The sequence below is a fragment of the Microcaecilia unicolor genome, chromosome 1 (genome assembly GCF_901765095.1).
Source record: "Microcaecilia unicolor chromosome 1, aMicUni1.1, whole genome shotgun sequence".
Lineage (NCBI taxonomy): Eukaryota > Metazoa > Chordata > Amphibia > Gymnophiona > Siphonopidae > Microcaecilia > Microcaecilia unicolor.
This window is the reverse complement of record NC_044031.1, coordinates 254,432,186-254,451,972: the sequence shown is the minus strand read 5'-3', so window position 1 is coordinate 254,451,972 and position 19,787 is coordinate 254,432,186. Positions and strand designations below refer to the sequence as shown.

General features: G+C 40.0%; 2 protein-coding genes across 2 annotated transcripts in view; one reads left to right on the top strand and one right to left on the bottom strand.

Moving 5' to 3' along the window:
- Positions 1–436, bottom strand: part of OXSM (3-oxoacyl-ACP synthase, mitochondrial) — a 34,147-nt gene extending 33,711 nt beyond the window's left edge. The window contains exon 1 of the mRNA XM_030205716.1: positions 387–436. Coding sequence (XP_030061576.1) covers positions 387–416 — 30 coding nt within the window. The 5' untranslated portion in view covers positions 417–436. The remainder of the gene's footprint in view (positions 1–386) is intronic.
- Positions 1–19,787, top strand: part of NGLY1 (N-glycanase 1) — an 80,580-nt gene that overhangs the window by 7,535 nt on the left and 53,258 nt on the right. Inside the window, exons 3-5 of the mRNA XM_030205704.1 lie at positions 4,628–4,837; positions 11,581–11,743; positions 15,018–15,237. Coding sequence (XP_030061564.1) covers positions 4,628–4,837; positions 11,581–11,743; positions 15,018–15,237 — 593 coding nt within the window. The remainder of the gene's footprint in view (positions 1–4,627; positions 4,838–11,580; positions 11,744–15,017; positions 15,238–19,787) is intronic.

Below are 19,787 nucleotides of genomic sequence, written 5' to 3'. Positions count from 1 at the left end.
AGAAATATAAACCATTTACTACTGTATTAGTAATGAAATTGTCTCCATAGTTGTACAAGATGAACTGGAACCAGTGAGGATTGAAGTGAATCCTGGGAACCACAACGTGTCCAAGGGTTCTTTAGGTTTTTTTTCACATTAAGAATGTTTTAAAATACTACAGCATAGATTTGAGACACTGAAGAATTCAACCAACTATTTGCTAGTAACTGCTTAAATTTGGAATGGATATGAAGGGCAGTGAAATGAATAGGGTTGAGAAGCTGAGGTCAAGACCTAGGGGAGGAGTGGAATGAAGACTGAATGTTGATTAAGCCTGAAAATTTGAATTCTCAACCATAATAGTAATAACGATAATAAATTAACATTTTGTCTACAGTGCATACCAGGTGTATGTACTTGCAGCACTGCTTCATGGAGCTTACAATCTGGTAGAGGACAAAAGAAGGAAGATAACAAACGTTGATTTAGATAAGATACAGTATCTTGCAAGCAGTCAGGCTTACAGTGAACAGTTGGAATACATCTTTATCTTGAGCAGTATAAACAGAAACATACTGTATCACATAGTTTGTTTTTATTTGACTGCCCTCATCTGTTACTAGCAAAAACTATTATTAAACAAGCAGCCTTCTAGTCTCCTTCAAAGGGATTTCTCTGTCAAGCAGGACAAAAAGTCCTCAAATGCATAACTTCATCCATTGTAGCCTGGTGTGGGAAACCTTCTTGTAGATTTGCAAGGCAGAAGACTTTGACTCTAGTCACTTATGTGACCATCTCTGGGAAAAGGTGACTAAATATTCAACAGACTGCTAATACCTGTCATTTCTTCTTTTTCTATAATATCAACAAAATTCTTCCTTTCCTTTCTGAGCACACTGCCTGAACCCTTATCCACACCCTTATCACCTCTTGCTTAGACTATTGCAACTTGCTTCTCACAGGTCTCCCACTAAGCCACCTCTCTCCCTTCAATCTGTTCAAAATTCTGCTGCACGACTTATATTCCGCCAGTGTCGCTATCCTCATATTAGCCCTATCCTCAAGTTGCTTCATTGGCTCCCTATCTGTTTCTGTATATAGTTCAAAGTCCTTATTCACTTACATGTGCATTCACTCTGCAGCTCCTCAGTACCTCTCCACTCTTATCTCTCCCTACACTCCTCCCCGGAAACTCCGTTCACTGGGTAAATCTCTCTTATCTGCACCCTTCTACTCCACTGCGAACGCCAGACTCTTCCCAGATTAGCAGTAGCTGTTTTAGAGATTGACTTACTAAGGTTTTATCGTCCCCTCTATTTTGTGTCGGTGGGCACGAAACTTTAGTAAATCAGTTTCTTAGAGGGGCATAATCGAACTGGGCACCCATCTTTAAGGGTGCCCCGGCGAAGGGGCGGGGCATCCTGTATTATCAAAACAAGATGGGCGGCCATCTTTCGTTTCACTAATACGGTCAGGGACGCCCAAATCTCAACATTTAGCTGGTTACATATTCTGATAGGGCCCACGTGTTAGCTATGAACATTAAAAAAACATTGGAATATTTTGGCTTCCCATCAGATCATTCAGCAATGTATAGCATTGATGTGCCCAAGGAATCTGGCTAATCATCTTGTACATTCGGATGTGATAAGTCAAGATAGGAATGTGGATAATGAAGGAGGTTCTCATGGGCAATGTGGGAGATTTGTTTGTGAAATGTCAATTCATTATCAACAATGGATTAATCCTATCATGGGAAAGAACTATAAATTACGGTCGAACACTTCTTGTGAATCTACCTACATTATATACTTGATAGTGTGTCCATGTGGTAAGATTTGTGTAGGACACACCATGCACAAGATAAAGGTGCATTTGCAGGAACATTGCAGCAGGTTATATACAGTTTCTCTTTCATCTCCTATAGAACCACATTGCGGAGAATTTAATCATCAATTTTTGGATTTTAAGTGACTGGTTATTGAACAGATTTGGGATACATATCAGGGTGTTAGGCATATTTACAACTCCGTGAATAATATTGGATTTATGAACTCCAAGCTATCAAACCTAAAGGACTGAACGATTGTGTTTGGAATATGATCATCTGATTGTGAGTGTTTTTTCAATAAAGTTAATTTGATGACATCATCAGTTTCAATATAGCAGAGGACTGTGTCCTCTGGTAGTGGTCGCCATTTTGAAAGCAAAAAGAGGGTGTTGCTGATAGTTTTTGCACAGAATGCTGAAGGGGGGTTCCTGAGGAAGCTTTATTGACAAAGCTTTGTAGAGCTCTGATAAAGCAGTGATATGTGGATTTTAGACTGTATAGTCACTTTGTGCAGACAAGTGCAATTGGACTTATTATTTTTCTGAACATGTGTCTTTCAGTCTCCTTTGATATGCGCTTCTTATGCAGAATATCCTTGAATGAGTTTTGTTGAAATTCAATAGCATTCACTTTATGATTTTGGCACATTCATGCACACATTGGAAGTACCGATGATGGTGTAATGGTACACAGTAGTTTTCCTGCTCATTGTCTACTAGTGGGTAGACCTGTATTGTGACATTCACCTTATCCCCTCTAATGTAGAGAGTGGAGAAAGGGATACTGAGGGTGTCACATATCCCAAAAAGTTTTAAAATTTTTATAATTTTGTTGCTCATTTAGAGGATGTCACTATAACTCGAAAGTGTTAATTTTTTGTTTTGGATTTTCCCTGGAGTGGAGGAGTAGCCTAGTGGCTAGTACAGTGGACTTTGATCCCAGGGAACTGGGTTTGATTTCCACTGCAGCTGCTTGTGACTCTGGGCAAGTCACTTAACCCTCCATTGCCCCAGGTACAAATAAGTACCTGTATATAATATGTAAACCACTTTGAATGTAGTTGCAAAAACCCTTTCCCTTTCTCTGTTGGGGTTTTGATTTTTAGAAGGGTTTTTTTATGCACGAGTTGGCTTTGCCAGTAAACATGCACTTCCGTCCCCTCTGTAAAATTACACACAATGACAAATATGCACATACTTTTATGTGACTTGGGTGTAGGTGTGTTCAGAGACAGAGCATGAGCAAAATCACAATTGTGCCTCCTGAGCAGGTGTAAATGTATTTGTGTTCATTATCAGTATGATGTCAGCTGTTTTAATGTGGCAGTTTTATAAAGACACATAGGCACTGATGTGTCTTTATAAAATAGGCATCTATTTAGCCACCCCACCTTGGTGACCTGTACCATCCTTCCTACCTAAGACAATCTCTGATTCATTTAAACAAAAGAATTTCTTGACCAACTTTTTACAAAGAGAGTTCTTCCCACCACGTAGATATGCACTAGGTTTTTCTCAGATATGTGAAAGTAGTGAATTTCTTTAAAAGGTCTGACAGTTTGTCCTGTTCAGGTATCAATGAAAGGGAGAATCAGCAGCCAAATCTTCACTATCCTAATAAGTGAAGGAAGTGTGGAAGGGAACACTGGACACATTCAACCAGTGTTCAGGCTTCTGTCCGAGTGGGTTTTAGGGCTATTTACCTAGGGGACATCTGCAGTGCAGCCTCCTGGTCCTCCTTGCTGTTACTAATTACTGTAGATTTACAAGCCAAGGAAGAGGATGGTATTGACATCTGCATTCTCAGTGCAGCCCAGTCTTCTTCCTGCTCTCATTTAGAAGTGCCTGGTTACTTCCCTGCTCTGGAATGGTCTAGCAGGATGCTAACCAAGGATAAATTTGAACCTACCTGCTAACTTCCTCCTTGAATCTTGCTAAGCCAGTCCAAAACGCAACTGGGAAAACTAGGTACGTACATAACAGTGGCTGTCTTTAGTCTTGTCCCTGTGTGCTCCATGTACTTCCTTACTGCTAGTATAGGAGGATTTGGAAGAGGGTTGTTTTTTTTTTCAATTCCTTTTGACCTTTTTCTCCGTATCTCATCCGACATCCCCGGTGGATGCTAGGTGTGACCTCCGTTTCTATATGATCTTTCAGGTTAAAGTTTCAGGTTTTTTGAGTTTTATTCCATTGCAGTGCTTTTACAGAAGGTACTGGCAAGTGCTTTATATGCACCGCAGTGGTGATGTGGCTGGCAAATTTGTAGTTCTTTGCCTCCATCTGCAGGCAGGGTAGCATAAACCCACCTATCTTAACTGGTCCTACAGGATTTTAAGAAAATTTGGGTTTCTTTTACAAAGCTGCACTAGCTATTCCTGCATGGCAAATGAGAGGAAGCCCATAGGAATTGAATGGGCTTCCTCTCATTTGCAGCACCAAGAATCAGCGCGGCTTTGTAAAAGAGGGCCTAAATTATTAGATAGGCTCAAATTTCTCCATAACTGTAATACATATTCATTTTGGGTACCATAAATCTCTGACCAATTTATGATGTTCAGGAACAAGCACAGTCACTACCTGTAGGCTTGATTCTTCCAAAACGTAGGCCGATGGCTATGCACTATGCTACTTTGCAACCTAGGACATTTGTTCCTAAGAGAGGATTGTGTTTATGCTACAACATTCCTCAAAATTAGCAAAGCCTATAATTTAAATATTTCAGTATCAAAAATTAGTTGCTTTGATATGTTGAATAACTAAAGTTTATCAGTACTAATGGCATGAGCTAAATATTTGTGGACTTTTTTAATTACAGGAGGAAACACATCTTGTCTTTCCCAAAAAGGCATCTGTTGAGCAGCTACGTAGAGTTCGGGACATCATTGCTGCAGAAAGGAGTAACAGATCAGATGGACCAAATGAAACTCGCACTCTAGCATCCTCTCATCAGACTGCAGCCAACAGGCAGCCAGTCTTAGCTCGGCCTGCTCAACCAGCCCGGCTTCCTGAGCAGGCTGAATTCCTGGTAATCATTTGTCTTTATTTTTTTATTTTGTTTCATTGTACTTTTAAGCCTATTAAACAACTGCGATACTTCCTTCAGTTTCCAAAATGAAGAAGTACCTCTCAACAGTATACCAGTAAAAGTGAATTACTGTACCCATTTTGCTCTCAAATAGATCTACTTCTTTTGCTGTTCAAATCTTTACTTTGCTTGGACTCTGCTGTCTTTCATCATTTAAATCCATTCATGTGGATTAATCTGGAAAGAAGGAATGGGACATCTGTTAACATGGGTGATACAGGCATTCTCTTCAGGTAGAAGAGATTTAATTGCAGACATTCTTAATATAGCTATGAAAGGGGAAGTACTACTGATTGGTAATTTCAGTATGCCATATGTTGATGGGAACATTCCTGTTATGGTGTTGTCTAGAAATAGGGAGAGCTTGGATTCTCTACAATGAAAACTGTTCCAGCAGTTGGTAATGGGAACCCCCACAGGATAGAGGGCTTTACAGTGGTGTACCGCAGGGATCAGTTCTTGGGCCAGTTCTTTCTTTTACATTTTTATAGGCAATATTGTGGAAGGGCTCCCTGGTAATGTTTGCCTCTTTGCGAAAGATGCAGAATCTGCTATAGGGTATACAACCCTGGACTGTTTGCATAACATTAAGAGGGATCCAGCTAAGCTTGAAGAATGGTTTAGAATTTGGTAGCTAAGGTTTAATGCTACAAAATGCAGGGTCATGCATTTAAGTTGCAAAGGGAACAGTGCAATATAGAGGGTTAAGTGGGATTTGGGGACGATTGTATCTGATGGTCAAACAGGTAAATGATGACAAAAATAAGAAGAATGCTAGGGTGTTCAAGGAGAGGAATGATCAACAGGACAAAGGAGGGTGGTTCTGGTAAGACCTCATTCAGAGTACTGTGTACAGTTCTGGAGCTCACTACTTGAAATAGATAAATAGGATGGAGTTGATTCAGAGAGTGGCTACTGAAATAGTTAAGGGTCTTTGCCATAAAGTATATGAAGCAGACTTAAGATTTCATTATATATTTTTTGGAAGAAAAGAGAGGGGGGGTATGACTTCCATTACATAAATGCAGTTAGCTTGTGCTAATGGTAGTGTGCTAGCTGAATAGCACTTTCATGCCCATTCTCCCTCTCTGACTCCCCCTGCAGCTTAGTAAAAAAGCCCCTTAATTACTTCCATTTTCACCAAACTGGTGGGAAATGTGTACTTGCTTGAATACTGTTTAATTCAAAATCTGAGTTTATCCTTTAAAAATTTAAAAAAAAAAAAGTGGAACACTCTTAACATAAACAGCCCTATAGCCTACAATTGGACCTCTCCGCCACTTGAAGACCAGGACCTATATACAGTAAAGTCACGATTATCCAACCTAAATGGGACTGACCCATTTTCAGATAATTTGGAAAAAAAATGGTAACCCCTCAAACATGCAGAAACAAATGCAGTAAAAGCAGGGTCCTGGCTCACAATGTTGGTAAAAGTAGGGTGCTGGGTTCAGAAAATGGAAAGAGAAGTTAAACAATGCAGAAATATCAATATCAAAATAGTTCTGGTTGTCCGCTAAACTTCACCATCCAGGAGTTCAGTGCAGCGTACAATAACAGTTAAAATTAACACAATAAAACAGATGTACCTATCATAACAGTACACACTTTCTAAATCATATCTACTTAGAGTTATCAGGAAATAAAAGTTTTCACCTTTTTTTCTAAATATTAAATAACTCCTTTCAGTTCTAATGAAGGATAGTGGAGGAGTGGCCTGGTGGTTAGGGTGGTGGACTTTGGTCCTGGGGAGCTGAGAAACTGAGTTTGATTCCCGGCACAGGCAGCTCCTTGTGACTCTGGGCAAGTCACTTAACCCTCCATTGCCCGCCGCATTGAGCCTGCCATGAGTGGGAAAGCGCGGGGTACAAATGTAACAAAAAAAAAATTTGATGATGATTCCCTCTTAGCTAAGAAAATAGTACTAGCAATTTTAGAGAATCGGATGTTCTTATCAGAAGGTTGACATAGTACTAATTGATTTTGCAATCTAGATGAAAATGCAAATAATGAAGAAGAAACTGTATTAATTAACAAGTCTGATGTAAAAACCGTAAAGGATCTGAAAGAACAAGTAGACTGCCTTAAACACAATTCTTTCATTAATAGGAAGCCAATGCAGTTTACAAATAAATTCCGAGACACTGCTATACTTATGTTTAAAAATCACTGTCGCTGCAGTGTTCTGAATAAGTTGTAACTTTTTGAGGTGTTTGGAAATTAAACCCCAAAAAAGAATGTTATAGTAATATAAATGAGGCAAAATTAACATTTGAACCAGTAATTCAAAGGCCTGCTGGTTAAAGAACTACTACTACTACTTATCATTTCTAAAGCGCTACTAGACATATGCAGCGCTGTACACTTGAACATGAAGAGACAGTCCCTGCTCGACAGAGCTTACAATCTAATTAGGACAGACAAACAGGACAAACAAGAGTTAAGGGAATATTAAAGTCAGGATGATAAAATAAGGGTTCTGAACAAGTGAATAAGGGTTAGGAGTTAAAAGCAGCATCAAAAAGGTGGGCTTTTAGCTTAGATTTGAAGACTGTCAGAGATGGAGCTTGACGTACCATCTCAGGAGTGTATTCCAGGCATATGGTGCAGCAAGATAAAAGGAACGGAGTCTGGAGTTAGCAGTGGAGGAGAAGGGTGCAGATAAGAGAGATTTACCCAGTGAATGGAGTTCCCGGGGAGGAATGTAGGGAGAGATGAGAGTGGAGAGGTACTGAGGAGTTGCAGAGTGAATGCACTTATAGGTCAATAAGACGAGTTTGAACTGTATGCGGAAACGGATAGGAAGCCAGTGAAGTGACTTGAGAAGAGGGCTAATATGAGCATAACGACACTGGCGGAATATTAGTCGTGCAGCAGAATTTTGAACAGATTGAAGAGGAGAGAGATGGCTAAGTGGGAGACCTGTGAGAAGCAAGTTGCAGTAGTCTAAGCGAGAGGTGATAAGAGTGTGGATGAGGGTTCTGGTAGTGTGCTCAGAAAGGAAAGGGCGAATTTTGCTGCTATTATAGAGAAAGAAACGACAGGTTTTAGCAGTCTGTTGAATATGTGCAGAGAAGGAGAGGGAGGAGTGGAAGATGACCCCAAGGTTACGAGCTGATGAGACAGGAAGGATGAAAGTGTTATCCACAGAAATAGAGAATGGGGGAGGAGGAGAGGTTGATGTAGGGGGAAAGATGAGAAGCTCAGTCTTGGTCATGTTTAGTTTCAGATGGCGCTGAGACATCCAGGCAGCAAGAAAGATCTAACTAAGCACAATTGCCTCCGCTTAAAGAGGTTTACGCCATAATTGATTTACATGAGGACCATAGGTCAAAGAGGACTCCAGTAGTACACCCAGGACTCTTTGATTCAAGCTCTACTGTAAAGATTTTATCAGTAGATAGTGTAAGAGAAGATATTATCTCCGCACCAGGATTACTAAACTATAACATTTTAGTTTTACTTTCAATATATTAATCTGCGCCCAATCTTGAATCATATTAATCCTCTCTTAAATTAAAGGAAGTAAAAACATAGTCAAAGAAGGGTCCCAGATTCGGAAAATGAAAAAAAGAAGCTGCGTGATGTTACTGGGGGTCTGTCGGATATGCCAGATGGTCAGACTAGTGAAGGTCAGATAATCAAGTCTGTACTGTACTAACAAAATAAGATATTTCGAATGCTGTTCTTTCTTTAAAAAATAAAACTTTCTTTTTTTCCCATTTCAACTTAAGTCATAAGCAAATAATGCCTGACAGAAATACAGGGCAAGCCTAAATAAATGCACATAATTATAAATTTTAAGAAGAAAATATTACCCAAATACTTCCAGAGTTAGTCTACAATATTACATGGGGAGATATAGATGTGGAGAAATAACCAAGAAATAAAGTAAAACAAAACTAGGAAATAAATAGCCAAATGTTAGTGAACAAGGTGACATAACATCTGAATTATGAGAGCCTAAGATCCTTCTTCTGGCTGAACAGTACAGAGTTAATCACTGTATTAGTAGAAATAGATATAGTTAGATATTTATTTATTTATTTATTTATTTATTTATTTATTTATTTGTTACATTTGTATCCCACATTTTCCCACCTATTTGTAGGCTCAATGTGGCTTACATAGTACCGGAGAGGCCTTTGCAGGCTCCGGTGTGAACAAATACAGGGTGATGTTGTGGTAAGATCAAGTTCATGTGGCACAGCCACATTAGGGAATCAGAGAACGGAAGAGTTGTGTTATGTCCATTACATGCTTTAGTTTGGTTCTGTTGCAGAGATTAGGCATTTAAGTTGGTAGGGTATTTTTTGAACCTCCTCGGCTATCTGTTCATTTTAGCTGAATCACAAAGCAGTATATTTCAGTGGGGATGTGGAGGGTAGTTCTATAATATGGTGCCTTGTAGGAGCTGTGCTGTAAAGGAGCATAGTACTACTACTATTTAGCATTTATATAGCGCTACAAGGCGTACGCAGCGCTGCACAAACATAGAAGAAAGACAGTCCCTGCTCAAAGAGCTTACAATCTAATAGGCACCTTTATTCCTTTATAGAATACTAGCATAATGATGATCATTGTTCCTAGTATTAATGCCAGCCATAGACACTTGCACTTAAAACTGGGACACATATAACTTGCAGCAGGGACACATATAACTTGCTGTATTGTGTAAGTGAGATCACCACCCATGCTTCACTCTTGTGTATGTCCTTCTTGCAAATACACGCCATTTATAGCTTGTGTTTGAAGAATAGTAGTTGGAGACATGCTAGCATTTACACACGTAAATGTGCACATTGTGAATAAATGCTAGCATTCAAAACATTTATATCCATAACATTCAAGTAAATGTTAGCATCTAGGTTATGGAATTAGACAGAGTTTCTTAGGATAGACTCCTCAGAAAATTAAACAGTTATTGGATATAGGCAGTGCTCTATTGTTGTTTAGAGACTAGTTAAAAGACAGGAAACAGAGTAGAACTAAATGGCCAGTTTTTCAGATAGAAAAGGGTCTGTAGTAGTGTGTCCAAATAATCTGCACTTTTTTTTTTTTCAATTTTATTTTATAAGATACAAGCATAAGTTACTCCCACCTCAGCTCTGTCCATTCTCTTTCTGCCCTGGGAACACCTGTCTATATAATACATTAGAATAGGCTCTGTTTTCTGAGTGCTTATTTTTGCACACGTGTATGCTGGAGAAATTTTTATAAGTAACTGATTGAGCATGTAAAATGCTGTTCTACATGCTCAAATTGCTTATAAAATTATCTCCATATTGACACAATGTTCATATTATTTAAACTCATTGTTTGGAAAATTGTAGCAAGTTTTATGTTTGATTTGTGCATAAAATTATGGATTATTTTCTGTGAAATACAGCTAACATGGGGCCAGATATGGTAGAGTTTGGTTGTAGCACTAGTGTTCATCCAATGTTTCTCCTCTAAATTCAGCTGCTTTTCCCTTTTCTTTTAGATGCTAAATGGGTGGCCAAGGAAGCGTTCAAAAGAACAGTTTAAAGAGCTTTCTTTTTTTTGGGGGGGGGGGGGGTTTCAGAGATTCCTCTAGGCTCCAGTCTTGCAAAGTAGTCTGGTAATCTGGGGTAAATGAGCGGCATTTTAGAACGTGTCATCCAAGTCCGGACTTCTGAAGTTCTGCTACTATCTTAGAATAGGATCTACCAATGTCTGGTGAAACGGACTGGTGTCACACAGCATGAGCATCCATTTTAGAAAACTAAACATGTAAAATATCAACAGGGCAAAACAGTAACTTAAATCTCTCTCTCTTTTGGCAGGAAATGAATATCTTCATTATGAAATGGCAACATAGACATTTATGTACTGAAACTTAAATGATTGTCAGCCATTTTAGAAACACAGACATCTATTTCTCCTGAACCTATCTCAAAGCCTAGTAGTATCCCTTGCCAGTTTTGGGTTCCAGAGGGGGTATCACAAAACAACCACTAGGGGATGAAGAAGTTGACCCCTAATCCCTCCAGTGAAGCACTACTCAGTAGGAGCACTTTTCTGAAACCTGAATGTCCCAGACAGCATGTCTAACTCCCAATGTTCTTGTTTTTGGGAAATGGGGAATAGACGTCTGGGTAGGGTTTTCTTTTTTTTTTTTTTTTTGGGGGGGGGGGGCACCTTGTCATGCCCAAAACACACCCAGACCATGTTGGCTTGCCATTTGGTCGGTCATCAGCTTTGTTAATATTGAAACTTAGATATTTATGCATCAAAGACCTCTAAGTGGTTTATGGATGTCCAAAATGTGGACGGTGCTCCTAAAATAAGCACTATAATCACACGAGCCAGTTTGGAGAAAGAAGTACTTTAAATCTGGTTGTAGGGATCCAATTTTTTACTATTAACCTTTATTTCTGTAGCACTACTGACCATATGCAGCACTGTTTAAAAGAGTGCAACAATCCCTTTGACAGGAAACCCTACAGAAAACAACAATTACTACAGACTAATTGATAGTAATGCTTTTTTATCTTCTGATTATGTAAGTATAGAAATTGTTTAAAGCACTTCTAAACTGGAGACAAATAATCATACTGATGAACTTCAGGTGAATTAGATGATGATGGGTTTGGCTTCTGAATTTGAAGGTTTAACATCTGGAGGTCTGTTGCACATAAACGGCTATGTCTTCACAACAGGCATCTGAAATGAAGTTCTTCAAAACACTTCAGTCAAACTTTGAACATGTGTTGGTATATGAAAACCCTGCTGTTGTGGATAAGGCACTAACTATTATCCCTGTCCGAGAACTGAAAAAGAGATCTCAACAGAAGCTTGCCCAAGCCACAAGAATAGACCAAGGTAATAATACTTCTATCACACAACTAAATACATTTTTTTACTTCAAATTTTGTTAATTGAAAAAATAATTTACTAAAACATGCACTCAATTACACAACCTAGTACACAAGGGGGGGGGGGGGGGGGGGGACCAAAACAAGCAATTGGGATGTGTAGAGGAGAACAACAGCATTCTTAGTAGATCGGCCACACAGACGTCCCAGCAGTGGGGCACCCTAGAGAACACTGCAGTGGACTTCACATAAAAGATCCCAGGTACACATCTCACCATTACTTCCTTATATTGTGTAGTGAGCCCTCCAAAAACCTACTGTTCCCAACTGTACACCACTACAATAGCCCTTATGGCTGCAGTTGTCGCCTATATGTGGGTACAGTAGGTTTTGGTGGGTTTTGGAGGGCTCACACTTTCCACCGCAAGTGTACTAGTTAGAGTGGGATTTGGGTCTGGGTTCCCTTCTTTACAGTCCACTGCACCGACCACAAGGTTACTCCAAGGACCCGCTTGCTGCTCTAATAGGCTTGGCCATAATGTCTGAAGCTGTCGTAGAGGCTGGTATGTACTGTTTCACATCTTTGAGTGGTGGTGGGAGGGGTTCAGTGACCACTGGGAGAGTAAGAGAGGTCATGCCTTAATCAATCCAGTAGTCATTTGGTCATTTAGTGCACCTTTTTGTCATGATTGAAATGGGTCTAGACCAAAATTTCTAACTTTTAGCCCTGCATGTTTTTGCTTTGTTCCATTATGGCATAAAAACATCCAAGTTTTGGGAATACCCAAACACGCCCCTTTTGACTTGGATGCACTGCATAGAAACATGTTTTGAAAATAGCGATTTGGATGTTTTGGCAAAAAAAAAAGACACTCTCTGCCGCTTTGTGAGGGGCAGTGAGTCCTCAAATTAAAGTGGAATCAGTGTATCCAACCTCTGTTTGAAAAGTTCATTCATCAGCTTCACTTTGCTGGGAAAATCAATTACAGTTTCTGTAGTACAGAAATGTTGATTTACAGCTGTGTATTTCATTTTCTCAATTGTAAATTGTATTGTGAAACCTAGTGTCTGAACCTTCCTTAAGGATTAACGAACACAGAGATGTTTCACAGAGAACCATGACTGGGATGTAGTTATACCAGGCTAAAATCTGTTCAGGAAAGACAGGGTAGGAAGAAAGTGAAGGGGTGTGGCATTATCTTAAAGATAATGTTAAAGCCTCACAATTGCAGGGCCTACAGGGTAAGGAAGAGGCACTGTGGATCAGTCTAGAAAGAGGGAATGGCAAATGTATTTACATTAGTGTGTGATATACAGGCCTCCTTTACAAACAAGAAGTGGCAGAGATTTAATTGAACAAAATGTAGCTATGAAAGGGGAAGTACTAATAATAGGTGATTTTAATATGCCAGATGTTGATTGGGGTAGCCCTATTGTGTGGCCTTTTAGAAGCAGAAAGATCCAGGATTCTCTACAGGGGAAACTATTCTAGCAAAATAGTATATGTAAACCGCTTTGACTGTAGCTACAGAAAAGCAGTATATCAAGCATGGAATAAACATAAACAGTTGGTAATGAAACCCATGTGGGATGGGGCCGTACTGGACTTAGTACTTACTAACAGGGAGAGTGTTTCTGATTTTATAATAGATGATCATCGGGTTCCAGCAATCCCTAGATGGTGTGGTTTAATATTAAGATAGGTGTGGAGAGTGTTCATTCAAAAGTGAAGGTTCTAGACTTCAAAAAATCTAACGTTATTCAGGTGGAGGATTACCTCAAGGAATTGCTGTCTGGATGAGAACATCTGTAAGAAGTTGGAAAGCAGTGGGCAAAACTGAAAGGAGCTATTGTAAGGGCAACAAACCTCTTTGTAAGGAAGTAAATAAAAGTAAGAGAAAAAGGAGGCTGCTTTGCTTCTCAAAAGTTGTAACTGAACAGGTAAGGAAAAAGAGGTTAGCCTTTATAAACTACGAGATCGCAGAACGAAGAAGACAGGCAACAATATCTGGAAAAGCTAAGAGAAGCTGGTAGAGTAGTCAGGAAAGCAAAGATGCAGGTGAAAGAAAAAATTGCCAATGCGGTAAAATGGGGAGAGAAGATTTTTTTTTTTTTTAGATATGTTAGTGATTGCAGGAAGTGCAAAAGTGGCATTGTGAGACTCAAAGGTGAACGGGAGGAATATGTAGAAGCTGATACGGGTAAGGCAGAAGACTTGTAAAGGTTACTAAACTAATCATAAAAATGGTAGCCACATCTTCTGGTTTAGATTTAATTTCCTCTACGATTAGCTCTGGTGTTAGCGAAAAAGGTCATCCTACAGCACTGGGTGGACAAGGCCCCTCCTCCCATCGCTAAGTGGTACGCAACCATGACACAGATGGAAAAGTGGGTGCAGGAGGGATCTTTGAACCCTAACCGAAAACGAGTTGAAGCTTACATTAGTATATGGTGGAGATGCCAGGCCTGCTTAATGCAGCAAACAACACCAAGGGTGTAGCCTCATGGATCGTAGGGATGATCAGCCTCAGGGGAGTGTAGGGAAAAGGAAGGGAGGGAAGGGGGGTAGGGGAAGCACTTTAAAAATGAAAAAGGAGAATGCATGTGGAATATGTTATATTTTATTTGACTCTGAAGGTAACATGGACAGCTGGTTGTTTGTATTAGAAGTTTATCATCTCACATTATCGCACTCATTTTATTGTTCTTGATGGCTTACTGTATATATACGGTTGAATGAGAGATGTGATCCTGTGGTGCGTAATTCTGTTTGTTATACATTTCTCCTGCTAATAAAAACAGTTAAAAAAAAGAAAGAAACGGAAACACCTGATACAGGTGAGGAACAATGCTGTTTGTTTTCCTTAGTACAGTACCTTAGGTGGGATGTCTAATTGATTAAATACGTTTTGTATCCATAATCTCAGACTTTTAAGTAAATATAATATCATATTCAGGGTGAAAATGTTTGGCCAAGATATTGTGACCTACACTGTGTTACATGAATTAAAATATTTGTCTTTGTTGATAGAGAATTATTGCATCACTTCTTTTGTAGGCTGCCGTATTCCACATGCTTTGTCACTTCTCTTCTTCAGGCTTTCTTGTGCTTCTAATTTCATAGCATTTAATCCCTGCCCTGAAGTATATACCTTTTTTAAATTTGAGATCTTTGCCGAGTCTTTGCCTGCCTATAGTATATGGGTGGTGATATTAAAACACTGAGTAATAGAGTTTGCAGCTCTGTTGTTATATGCCTTTTTCTTTTCATTTTCTTACAGATACCAGCATGAATCAGGAGGATTTCCTATTACTGGAACTTTTGCATTGGTTTAAAAGTGATTTTTTTCAATGGGTTAACAATCTTCCATGCAACAGGTGTGCAGGAGAGACCCAATCTAGGACAGGTTTATCCCCTTCTGCAGATGATCTGAGGTGGGGAGCTAATCGAGTGGAAGATCATTACTGTAACACGTGCCAGCTCAGCAATAGGTTTCCAAGGCAAGTATTTTATCGCGTAATTTATACTTGAGTACTAAAGTATTGACCAGTATAAAAATGCACACCGTGATTTAATGGTGCATACTTTTAACAGTCAGTGTGTACAGGGGCAGGATTTGGGTGGAACATAGGCAGAGTTAACAGGTATTCACATTGATTAGCATATTTTATAACCTACATGCAGATATGTGGAGGAGTGGCCTAGTGGTTAGGGTGGTGGACTTTGGTCATGGGGAACTGAGGAAATGAGTTTGATTCCCACTTCAGGCACAGGCAGCTCCTTGTGACTCTGGGCAAGTCACTTAACCCTCCATTGCCCCATGTAAGCCGCATTGAGCCTGCCATGAGTGGGAAAGCGCGGGGTACAAATGTAACAAATAAATAAATATTTACAGCAGCTCCCAGGCCTGTGTAAATGTCTGTGCCTGGAATGCAGGCACTATCTAGGCCACTTAAGTTAGTATTTTTTAAAGATTCATGAAAGAAAATTCTATAACTGAGCACATGCAGTTAAGCCCCTTAGTGTCCAATGTTCCCATCAATCTGTTCCCATATGGCTTATTACGGGAACATTGGACAGTAAAGGGTTAATTAAATACACCTTGTGTGCATAAGTACAATATGCACTATTCAGTAAGGGCATGCTTAAGTACAATAGCGAGTAACTGCAAGGGGGCATATAAGTAGATGGAGCACCGGAAGGGTATGAGCAGGGCATCCATTTACAGACAGAATACTATTTCATGCCACTCATTATGCCTGCCATTGTGAATTTACACTAGTATTTTATAGGGCTGCATTTAGATTAAAGAATTTTATTATGATTAAAAATAAAGGAATCCTGCCCAACACCACCCAGCCTTTCTCCACTGTACTCTATTCCAACCCTCCAAATTACCCATTCAGCATTTTCCCTCAAATCTCTATCTCCCTCCCTCTAATCAAAGCACCAATATGTGCAGGAGAGCCAGCCCACAAGTTGGCAGGCATCCCGTAAAGGTCCTGCTGGTCCTGCTCTCTCTGAGTCATAGGCAGGATCAGCAGGGCCTTAGCTGTCAGGAAGCACAAGATCAGCAGCTCTCAAACATATATTGGTGCTTTCATTGTTGCTGCTGTGAGCCGGTATATATTTATGGAAAGTTGGAACTTGGAAGAAAGTTTGGAGGACTGGGGGGAGGGGTGGGGGACAGAAGAGAGATGGCAGGCAGCATGAGGTCTGGGTCTGTGTGCTGGTGGGGGGACAGGAAGGAAGAAAGATGAAGTCAAGGGGAGGAGGAAAGAGATGCAGTCACAGGCTGCGAGTGCATCTGTCTTCCTCCCACCTCCCCAGACTGTGTTCTGCCCACCTGCATGCCTGATATTTGAGTGGAGGAGTGGCCTAATGGTTCGATTCCCACTGCAGTGTCCTTGGGCAAGTCTGTGAGCCTTCTAGGGATGGAGAAAGTACCTGTATATAATTTGTACAGTGCTGCGTACATCTAGTATCATGATTAGTAGTAGTAGTAGGCATGAGGCAGGCAGCACACAGTCTGGTGGGGGGGGGAGGGCAGATGTAGTCGCTCACAGCATCTCTCTTTCCTCCTGTCCTCTACCCCCCGAGGGTGGAGGTGGAGGCGACCGGAAAGAAACCAGACCTTGTCATATTGTTTCCTGGTGTCCAGGTGCCATTGTAAAATAGGCAGTCCCCAGTTATAGAGTTGCCCCCGTAGGGGCTTATGTGTCTTCATAAAATTGCACTTAACTGGGCAGGCAGAAGTTACGAGGGCCATGTGAAGGGACAGACCCAAGAATCCCTTTAAATAAATACTTATTTTCGTGTTTCATCTTTTTGTCCGGCTGTATTATTTCACTGGCCACACCAAACACCCACTGCCATGTTGTGGCAGTGATGGGTCTCTGAGCTTGTCCTGTCTAAGGAAGCCAGATCCATGACCTCGGGGCTCTGGGCCTATTGATGAGACAATGCGGAGACAACAGGCAAAAGGGGTTAGCCCTGCCCTAGTTATAGGGGGTGTATAGCTAGTGCCGAACAGGCAGGCTTTTATTTTAGTTTACTGGCATACAGGCTTTTAACTCCTAGCTCCACTCATTGTTCAATACCCATGTTTTATCATTCCCACCTTAGTAATTCCCTTATCCCTTATTTGTCCTGTTAGTCTGTTCTAATTATATTGTAAGCTCTTGTAAGCTGTTGAGCAGGGACGATCTCTTCATGTTCAAGTATGCAGTCATGCATACATATAGTAGTGCTATAGAAATGATAAGTAGTAGTAGAGATATTTCAGATGGAAACTTCAAAAATGTAATAAGGAGTGTAATTTTTAAACCTTAGAATAAATTATCAGAATGGTCAATTTACTACAACAGTATATCAGAAGAAGACTGACAGTAACTCCTTATTACAATTTGAACTTGAGTCTTTTTCGGGCTAATGTGGGGTATAAATGTCATGAATAAATAAATATTAAAAGACTTCTTTGTAAACATTGGTCTGTGTTACAATACAACCCAGAATTGAATCAGATACTGAGGTTTGTAAAAGACCCTCTTGATGTGCTGCCTACTCTTAGAAGACCAGGTTGCTAATTGGGAATAATGAGTCCTCGGCTTTCCTCATGGTTCTCCCCAAGCCTTATAGGATCATGGGAAATGTAGTCTTATTTTATTTTTTATTACATTTGTACCCCGCACTTTCCCACTCATAGCAGGTTCAATGCGGCTTACATATTATATACAGGTACTTATTTATACCTGGGGCAGTGGAGGGTTAAGTGACTTGCCCAGAGTCACAAGGAGCTGCCTGTGCCTGCAGTGGGAATCGAACCCAGTTCCCCAGGTCCAAAGTCCACCACTCTAACCACTAGGCCATCTGTTTATACCTCATTAGGCATTACTTGAATACGCTCTTAATGCTATGCTTTATATGAGTGAGAGATGCTCAGTGAATACAACTTTGGGAATTTAAAATATGGCTTTTATTTAGCTCAAATTAATAGAGTAATTAACAATTATAATTAAGGTCTGATTAAAGAAATATGTAGAAACTTACAATCTCTGTGTTTCAATAAGATGTTATGTTTAATGTTTCCACTCCTCCACTCCACTCTTAGCCCTTCTACTGCCCTCGTTTTGTTCTGGGCTGTAACATCTATGAGCTCTGTCCAAGGGAGGCCACAGCCCTCCCCTGGTTGTTAGTGTACTGGGGAAGATCCTCAATCTGCTATGAATGGAGAAGAATGGGAGAGAGCTGAAGACTGTTATGCTTCTCCACCTCCTCTACTACCTATATTCTGTCCATGGCTTTCTGCTTTAGAGGCCTTTAAAGGGAAAATACCAGGAGCTTTCCTTCTACCAAGGGTTCCAAGCATTCCCTCCTTGTAAAGGTATATCCTTCACATAAAGCCAGTTTTACTCCCTTTTACCTGCTGGCACTCTTCAGGGAATAATTGTTTTTTTTTACTTCTGCACCTGTCTTAGGGAGCTGATAGCTCTTGCCCATCACAAAGTAATCAAATATATCCTTTTACTCTGAGTTATTTATCTTTTATCTAGGTTTAGATTAGGACCTAATCATGTTTTGAGTATTTTATGCCAAAATATAAACCATTCAATTTTTTTTCTCAGCAGCCTACCTGTTTCTTTTTAACTCCTACAAATGGAGCATTTCAAAATTTAGTCATTTAGGGGGTAATACTGTAAGGAGCTACCTAGTTTTAGGCAGTAGGAACATGCGTGAATGGCAGTGATATTCTAGTCATTTACATGCATAAATGTCATCTTATAGAATACTGTCTATAAGAAAAGTATATGCACATGGAGGGTATTGAGCAAATATGTGTAAATTATAGTGTTCTATAATTTACGCACATTCTAGTTAATATCTACTGTAGTTGCAGACTAGTAATCATGCCTTAAATGTAAGCAACGGGAAAAAAAGGATCAAAATACCATTTACAAATAGAGTAATCTAAACAAAACAATGGTATGTCAAATAATAACGTAAAGTGTGGAAATACAGGACCATAAAGTAATATTTCAGGACGGTGAGTAATTGTTCAAGAATAATTTTTATTCAAACAATCGTTTTTCAAAATTGGGGAGGAAAAGATCTGATAACAACCAGAATCAACAATATTTAGGCGCTTTTAAGTAATAGCCAGTTTGTAATGTGATTGGTCAAAAAGTAATCATGGGTCAAGAAAAAATCTTGCAGAGTAGATCCAAGGATTAAGCTCAGCTTTAATAATCACTGTACCATCTACCCCACAATCAAACATATGTGTGCATTATTTTATTTTTGTTACATTTGTACCCCGCGCTTTCCCACTCATGGCAGGCTCAATGCGGCTTACATGGGGCAATGGAGGGTTAAGTGACTTGCCCAGAGTCACAAGGAGCTGCCTGTGCCTGAAGTGGGAATTGAACTCAGTTCCTCAGGACCAAAGTCCACCACCCTAACCACTAGGCCACTCCTGCACTCCACTAGGCCACTCCTCCACTCCAAGCTGTTCAAAAAAGAATTTCCAAACTGATCAACTGTTCATCAATTT